The sequence below is a fragment of the Haplochromis burtoni genome, unplaced genomic scaffold, assembly GCF_018398535.1.
Source record: "Haplochromis burtoni strain Fernald_Lab_line unplaced genomic scaffold, NCSU_Asbu1 Contig_1132, whole genome shotgun sequence".
In the NCBI taxonomy this organism is placed as follows: Eukaryota; Metazoa; Chordata; class Actinopteri; order Cichliformes; family Cichlidae; genus Haplochromis; species Haplochromis burtoni.
This window is the reverse complement of record NW_024583493.1, coordinates 52514-61759: the sequence shown is the minus strand read 5'-3', so window position 1 is coordinate 61759 and position 9246 is coordinate 52514. Positions and strand designations below refer to the sequence as shown.

At 38.0% G+C, this 9246-nt stretch overlaps 1 protein-coding gene across 1 annotated transcript; it reads left to right on the top strand.

The window, feature by feature from the left end:
* The first annotated feature begins 5693 nt into the window (after positions 1 to 5693).
* Positions 5694 to 9009, top strand: LOC121813089. The gene is made up of 2 exons (XM_042216598.1): positions 5694 to 5726; positions 6406 to 9009. Exon 2 carries the CDS (start codon positions 6436 to 6438, stop codon positions 7435 to 7437), a length of 1002 nt encoding a protein of 333 aa, XP_042072532.1. The 5' UTR covers positions 5694 to 5726; positions 6406 to 6435; the 3' UTR covers positions 7438 to 9009.
* The last annotated feature ends 237 nt before the right edge of the window (positions 9010 to 9246 follow it).

Genomic DNA, 9246 nt, shown 5'->3' with positions numbered 1-9246 from the left:
TGGTGGCCAGGTCATTGTACTTCAATCTGCAAAAGCTCTGAGCCTCATACCAGTTCAGGGATTCATTGACGAAGTGGTAATGCGCTAAAGAGATTAGTTTGTCCTTTTTATTGAAATATAGACAAACAATATCAACACAGAGGTTCAATTTGTCAAGGATAATTAGAGCACAGTGGTCTTTGATCAGTGGTTGTTGATCAATGGTCATGAGAATTCGCATATTAATGATCAAGGAACTGACCTCCCAGCCCATTGTTCCTTCAGTGGGCTGGTTTATAAGATTTGGGGAAACCTGCAGTCAGCTGAGACTGAAGAAGTCACTTGGATAAGTGACGAAACGTTTCTCCCACTGAAAACGCTACGACCAGATCAACAGAATCAACTTTTGAAGATTTACTTACCTGGATGATTGAGAATGCATCAAGACACATACAGTAACTGGGAACAAGGCTTAAGTACTAACAGACAACTAGAAAGAGGAAGTAGAACTAGACATGACACACAAGAGGTTTAAGACCACCAAAATAAAACAGGCAGTAACAAAAGACGGGACACTCAGATGAGACAAAGACAGAAAAATAAACAACCACCGAGACCAGACTGAGCCGGAAATAGAACCAGAGGGAGGCAGGAAATACCAGAGATATGTAAAAGAGATACCCCCTGAGACACACAGGATGCGACAACACAATATTCAATAAAACTGTAAAAACAAGTATAGAACCAAAAGGGTAATCACCTGTAAATTCATGAAATTCTTACAACAGTAATTAAATTTGGTGATTTGTGATTTCCCTTAAACTCTGATACTGTATTGTTGCAGTGTCAGTACAAATCACAAAACCATCTCCTTGATCACTGACCGAAATTACATTACACATAATGCAAAAGTGCAACTGGTAAAAACAAACTCAGAACAGGTTGCTGCTGTGCAATCTTATTTACCCGTTTCTTTTGACCCTGTTAAAAGCAGTCCAGTCCTGGTGGTAGTCATCAAATACAATAGGAAAATTCCTGCAACCCAACCCAGACGTGTTGTGGAATGAATGAGGACCCAAGATGCAGATGGCGGGGGAGATGCGAATGAGGATTTATTTACAGTGAAATATAACCAAAGCCAGGACAGAACTAAAGAAACCTAGACTGGGGAAACTAATAACAAAAGGAGGGCGAGGGGCGGCGAGGGGCGGCGAGGGGCAGAGAGGGGCAGAGAGGGGCAGAGAGGGGCAGAGAGGGGCAGAGAGGGGCAGAGAGGATTCACCGAAGATGAACACAAACGACACGATGAGGGACACTGGCAGACACACCCTATAAATACACAGAAGGTAATGAGGGAATGGCACACAGGAGGGGAGCACAGCTGAACCTAATTCACCAGACGAGACACGAACCTTCAAAGTAAAACAGGAAACACACAGACTGTTTTACAACACAAACACGGGGACATGAACAGAGCACCGAGGACAGACACAGGTAGGGCTGATAAAACACTAAACTCCAGGTTCAACACTAATACAAAATCAGAATAAACACAAAATGAAATCCAGGGAAACACAAAACGCTGGGTCAAAATGACCCAGGACCATGACAATATCAAGCATGAATAAATATTTAAATGCATTACTCATATATCGTGGCACATTTCTTTACAAATGTACAGTTTCACCTGTAAATCAACTTACTAGATTATGTTAAGGGTTCAAATATTTAGGAGGGATACAGGAGGAATCCAAAATCATAACACTGGTCCAGGAGAGTTAGGTCAAACGATGATTTTAATGAACACACGTGTGGGGAGATGAACACTACATTGTTTTTAGAGCATCAGGGTATTATTTATGACGCCCCCTCATGCGTCAAGCAGATACAATATATGCATAACTTTCAAAACCACAAATGTTCTGTTTTGACACAGTCAGAAAAGAACATTTTCTTCGCCTCCAAGCCAGGTGCTTCCTGTAGCTCGTCTCGCTCTTGCTTCTCCAAAACCTCAGATGCATGCTCTGCAACAAAACTGTCAATTCTGCAGGCACTCTGTTTCACCTCTCACCTCGCCTACTAAAACTCACAACCAGACAGAGGCCACTCTCATATGTGTAAAAATCTAACTAAAACTATATATGTATATATTGAATAAATGCTTTAATTAAATGCCACTACTCAAAGCTTAATAAAAAAAGAATATAAACGAATAAAAGATAATAATGAATAACCTGATTATTCAAAACCTCATCCAGACAGCTCCTAAAAATAACCACCAAAAAATGCACACTTTACAGAGGAAACAAAGACATTTTAGAAGTACACTTCCTGACTTATTCTGAGTCATCTGTTACCAAGCAAACTCCAACGCAGCAGGTTGCTGAATACACTCAGGCCTCTGCTCAGCTACTATTTTTACTGTAAGATTAACCATCTAAGCTCCACATCACTTACACTCTGCTTAGTTTCACTTTCTGGGTGCAAAAGCATGCTCTGCAAAAGCATGCAGTTTCCTGTCAAGACTTTTGGCACAGACTGTACTCAGAGTTGGGCCTTTCTTATATAACCCAATATAATCAGCATATAAGCATTTAAGATTCTAAATTTAAACTCAACAGTTTAAAGTGGTCATAACTGCACCTGTAATAAAGGTTAGTGTGATTATGATAACACCTGTAATACAAATTATAACATAATGCCAACAGCTTCAATAAATACTTTGATGAAATGATGATTAATGCAATGATAAAGATGATTATGAACAGTAGCAGTGAATAATTTCTTTAATCCTACAATTACTAAGTACTTAATGATCTAATATGCATTAACTTGGCAACAGTGGGGCGGTAGAAAGTCACTTTTGTCAAGAAACCCCCCCCACCAGCTCAACCAGGCTCAACAAGCCATCTGAGTGGGGGTGATGGGAGGACAATGGGAGGAGCCAGGTGTATACAAGTATACCCACCCCTGCTCACTGCCTCTGACTGAGGGCAACTCAGGAACTGAATCCGACACCCCTTCCCTTGGTTCCTAAGCACAAGCCATGCATTGAGGCCTGACCACATCTAGCTAGTATTTCTCATACTCACACACTAGATCATGTTCCTTCTACTGTTGTTCCTACTCCCTCCAGTGGTGAACAATTAGACAGCACTGTAGTTGGTAAATATTTTACCACTGTGCCAAAGTCAATTAGATTTCAATATAACATCATATCAGTTCATTTCTGTGCTTAAACTATGCAACAACCCAGAACATCATTTTTTTTTATGCCCACGTCATATTTGTTGTTAGTATCATCAGTACCTACATCATTAGTATTGTATATCCTTACACAACTACAAGAAGAATTTGGTTTTCACTCAGATCTAAGAAATAACACAATAACACTGCAGGGTATTCAATGAATGCAATGCAGAGATTAGGGTTGAGTGGGGTCGTCTTCACAAATGCACAAATTAAATTCCCTTTTTATTCTGAATAACACTGAATAAGTGTGGCTAGGGGGGACACTCTCATGGGGTTTAAAATCTGGGACTCTTCAGGAATTGCTCTTAGAACTGAATAAGCTTCGGGGATAATAATAATGTATACTTTATTGATCCCCGTGGGGAAATTCCTCTCTGCTTTTAACCCATTCACTCAGTGAAGCAGTGGGCTGCCACTGGGCGCCCAGGGAGCAGCGTGTAGGGACGGTACCTTGCTCAGGGGTACCTCAGGGTAGCTGTTCAGGGGACTTGAACCCCTGAGCTTCCGATCACAGGGCCAACACTTTACCTACTGAGTTATCCCTGCCCTGAACCTAAAGAAGTCCTGACATTTTCATTCCAAGACATATTCCCATAGAAGTTGATTATCTTGTTAATATGGTTACATCATCACTGAAAATGGCTCTGGAAGTGATGGCTCCTTTGAAAGAGAAAACCTCAAGTCAGAATTACTTGACTCCCTGGTACAACTCTCAAACACCTTAAAGCATAAACTTGAGAGAAAATATTATTTCACCATTTTAGAACATCTTGATTTATCCATGAAAAAGAGTTTGTTGTTGTTTGTTGAAGAAAATGAGAACCATCCCAGATTTTCCTTCAGCACGGTAGCAAGGCTAGCAAAGAGCGAGCACTCAGCTGAACTATCTGTTGAGTATTCCTTTAACCTTAACTGTTAGGGTTAACCCTAACCCTGACTTCATGAATTTCCTAATAAATGAAAGGTTAACAATTAGAGGAAACAATTACTCAATAATAGAGACAGTGTCATTATGTATAGCTAGTTTCAATACTGTTGATATTAGAGTCCTGTCTTATTGATCCTTCTGAACTTCAATAATTAACTCAATCAATCAATTTGACTTCCTCCTCCATCTTTTAGTTCCCATGCCTTTACGACTGTTTAAATTATCCTATTATTAATTAACCGTTAAACCTCAAATATGATCAATCTATCTCTATTAATAGGCTACATACCACAGGCCTTTAAGGTGGCAATAATCTGACCATTTAAAAAGTCATCACTTGACAAAGCTATCCTAGCTACTTATAGTTCAATCTCAAGACTTTTTATCTTAAAAAGTCTTGAAAGACTAGTTTTAAAACCGCTAACTGATCATCTGCAGAGGAATAGTTTATATGAAGAGTTTTAGTCAGGTTTCAGAGCTCATCACAGAACTGAAAAGGCTTTTGTGAAGGTTACAAATGATCTGGAGCTGGAATCTATCCCAGCAACATGGGTTAAGAGGCAGGGTACTCCCAGGACAGGTCGCCAGTCCAATGCAGTATTAACATAGAGTGATACAAAACCATTCACACTCCCATTCAGTCCTATGAGCAATTTAGAATCTCAAATTAACCCAGCTCCACTAACTGCATGACTTTGGACTGTGGGAGAAGGCTGGAATACCCGGAGAGAACCCATGACCAGTAAGAGCAAGATCATAATTAATGCTCATAGACACAGCTGAGTCATGAGCATCAGCTGTGCAAATACAATGATGTTGTGTGCCATGCTTCTCTAATATATTTATAGCTATTATCAGGCAAAAATACTTTACATTACTAGATAGTTTTTAGCACTAAATCTTTATCCTAAAATTGCAGGTGAAACCACCCAGCTGTGTTCACCATGAAAATGACCACCACCCATTTTCATTTGAGCATTCCACCCCAAAAGTGGCTCAAAAAAAGTTTTCCAGGTAAAAGCAATGTTTAATCCTTTAAAGCCCAAGGCATGAAATAATTGTTTAAGGTCTCAAGTACGATGTGTTACGTGTCGTGACTAAGATTACAATCATATTTGCTACATCTGGCATTGTTTTTCACATGATGGATGTTGCATAATGCAAACTGAATCAATGTGGCAAGAAGATTTTATTATCTTATAAAATTCTGCACTATTTTTTTTAATCTCATACTTTGTCAGCAGATTTCCCCAGGCTTCAATAAAAGTATAAAAAGTGCAAATTTTTTATGTCTTTTACATCATATAATCCCTCACAATTAAAATGAAGTGAATTCAGTTTCAGTGTAAAGAAATGTGACCAAAGTTAGATCCCATTTCACCAAAAAGAAACATGCATTCAGAGTGCTGCCTGCTTTCAAAGTAAATTCATCGCTAAAAGTGGGTGTGTTTGGAAATCATGTGCCAAGGGTTTTACAAGGCACTTCAGAGCCATAAACATACTGAACAAAGAGACGTGTTTGTCACTCAGAAGCTTTCGCTTGGCAACAGATGGTCAGTACCTACAGGTAGGAGTACAATTTAAATGTTTTCTTACTTTTAATTCTTTTAATGCTGATAAATGTATTTGGATTACATCTGTGAAAAGTAAACATTTTGCAGTTTCATCACTTGTAATCAGTAATAATTTTTTTCATTTCTTTACACAGTGCAATGAAAATTGGACAATGAACATAATGCATTGTGTGAAGATAAAAAAAGAAAAACATGTTGAACCTGTTTTGTTAATTTCTAAAAAATATGCGTTGAGGTGATTTTAATATTTTTGCTGTGGATAACTTTTAGTTTTCCCGATTTCAATGAAGCATTAAGTAGAGATATTGCAGTCTTCAGCAAGTTGTTTTATAGGCTAATTTGCAAAAACAAATATGTTGAATTCAGTTATGACAGCAAATACATTAAAAGTAGTACAATAGGCACTGAGAAAAAAAATGTCAGAATTTAACCTTTAAATGGTCACATTGTGTCCAAGTGGCATCATGGATGACCCAAGCTGTATAGTTATATTTACCATTGTTTTATACATAAAATAATTCCTCTTACGAATTTGTCAATCTGCATTCTAACACTTTTAACATGAAATGTCTGACTGGTGTGGAAAAGATTATAGAAAGTTATGTGTGGTCATGTAACATTTTTTTTTAAATAGAAAAAAAAAATTCTGTTTTACTTTGTCTCCTCCATTAGGTCCATAAAACTAGTTAAGACCATCACATAATGGGGAACACCAGAGCAGGTGTTTATGAAGACCGCAATTTGGCTGGAGGAATTCTTCTGTCCACCTCTCTGCTGGGCATGGTTACCTATATCTGCGTTTTCTTTTATCAGCGCAGGCTCATTAAGCACATCCGCTGTCCTCTTACCTATATGATCTGCGTGGATATTGTAAATTTTTTCATGGGAATAAGTGTAGGAAGTGGATATGTTGAGTCTATCTCCGACTGTGGAATCTCTTGCAGTTCTTCATGGCTTTCAGTCGCATGGGTGTTGACCAGATTATATGGAGTGATTTTACATCTCCTGACCTCTGCTTGGTGCCTGCATTGCTTTATTCATCCAAAAAGCAAATCCAAACAGTGCTATTTTTTAACAGTAATTTCCATTTTGATTTGTGTTTTGTCCCCTGTTTATGCATTTGTAAAACAGGTGGCCATCTACGTTTTGGGAGTTATCACCATTGGGTTGGCTTTGGGTGTCATTATGAACTTTAGATTGTCAGCTGCATCTCCTGCACCTGCCAAAGAGAAGAAACTGATCACGGCACTCGCCATGTATATTTTCTTGGTTGTCTTCCTCCCCAGTTTTATTCTTGAGTGCCTATTCAACATCATCGGCACCTCTGACAGTGAAATGATTTATAAGAATGTTCTATTCTTCACAAACCTTCAGCTAATTTTCAATGGCCTCCTGTGTTTCTTAATCATGAAGTTGTCTGCTGGTGTAGAAGAAGAAGAGGAAGAAGAAGAAGAAGAGCAGCAACAACCACAACAACTGTTGCAACTACAACAGAAACAACAGTGGCAACAGCCACTACATGATCAGTCGCAACAACCACAAAGTCAATGGCCTCGGTGGCAACAACCTCAAAAACATCAGTGGCAACAACCACAACATCAGCAGGAGCAACCGGAACAACGTCAATTGCAACAACCGCAACAACAGGGCTGGAGACGTGATGCTTCTATATTTACTATACATAATGGACAAAACTCACATTAAATTTCTGCACCAGACTTATGTGAGTTTGTAGATGGATATGTTGGACAAACGCATCAACATTGTCTTTGTCTGTGGACATCACTTTCTATTTTAAACTTATTTTGCTTCATTTGTTAAAGAGGGATGGCAGCTTCACTAGAAGTTAATCTCCAGCAGTATTTAGAAGATTGCATTTCTTCTCATATTCATATTGCAGTGAATGTAATGAAGATAAAATCCAAGTTGAAGATCAGCATTGTACTCTCACTGTTAATGCTTGATTTTAAATCCAATGTATATCAAAGAAAAGCAAGTAATTTATTTTTATAGAGGAAAACATTATACTTTACACACTTTGCATTCTAAAACTTCCATTCAATAAAAAAAATGTAAACACATTTGTCTTTTTAATAAACATTGGCTATATTTGATGCTCATATTTTATCTGAACTTAACAGAGAAAAGAACAAAGAAGTATAAAAAATTATATATTTTTTTCATTTTAACTGCATTAAACAAAAGGCACAGCCCTCGTCAAACAGTCTATTCCCACACAAAAAAAATGTTTTTTTTAGTGATATCTGTCGAATAAAAGCACGGTCACCACCCTATCAATCTACACAAATCACTTACTTTACTCTGACACAGTTTTCAACTAGTCAGTGGATATTTTTTAAGAAACTGTTTCTCTTACTTCCCCCCTGGAAAGAGATAAAAGGCCAAGATCAGCCAGATTGAATGCTGAGCTTGTCAAAAATCAAAACCTCAACTCAGGTAATGCATTTGAGAAACATATCTGACTGTAAAATTCCCATGCATAGGTCACTTTGGGTAAAATTATCATGTTAAACATGGCTCTAGGTTAGAGACTTAGAGGATGTGTAGGTGTGCAGAGGTATGTCTATGATGACACCTCAGTGTAAGAACAATAACTTCCTTTATGACTTTCCATGAGCAGTGAAGAGTTGTAAACGTCATGGTCCTTGGTCGTTGACCCAGCATTTTGTGTTTGGACTTTGAAACGCATGTTTTTTTAACATTCTGAGATCAGCGTCATTAGTTCCAGTTTTATTCATGGTTTGAGTTTTTATTGTCTTCATATTTTTTAGTTATGTGGTTTTTCATAGTTGTAATGTCTTAGTATTTAGCCCTTTGTTCATCATCGGCACCTTGTGTTCCCCGTGCCTTCTTGTCAAGTTTTCTTTTAATTTTTTTTTTATCTCTGCTTGTAAAACCACTTAGTTACTTCCTGTTTTATTTTATCCTGTCTTTCATCTTGTGTGTGCTGTGCTTAGTTTTGATTCTATTGTCTTGTCTAGCATGATTAGTTTCAGCTGTGTTTCCCCATGTTTCCCTCCTTCGTTATTTCAGTATATTTAGAGCTATAGTTTTTCCTAGTTGCTTGTTGCAATGCCTGTTTACCTTCCTCTGTTTGTTTAGCTGGTCTACCTTAAGTTTAGATTAATTTCACTTTGTTTTCTGTTGTTGAAAGTACCCTATAACAATCACAGCTGTCTGTCGTGTCTTTACTTTCATTTGTGTAAAAATAATTAAATAAAAATTTGTACACACTGATGACAGCGATACTGAACATTTCTGTTGGTGCTGCTGTTTCTGCAGCTGTTAGCCACCAACCAGCTGTTGCTGTTGTTTAGTGGGCTCTTGTCTTGTTTTTCAGGCAGTACCTGCAAACGTGTGTAGATTGATGACAAGTCAAAGGACAAATAAAAGAGGCACATGTTTTATAACCTACTTTACAGCCCTGCTGTTGTGCTGTAATAAATACAGTTTAACGAGGTAGGAATGTTGGTTGCATTATGTGTAATATCC

What these genes read in the sequence shown, in the direction of transcription:
- LOC121813089 (XM_042216598.1), top strand. Translation starts at nt 6,436, where the DNA reads ATGGGGAACACCAGAGCAGGTGTTTATGAAGACCGCAATTTGGCTGGA.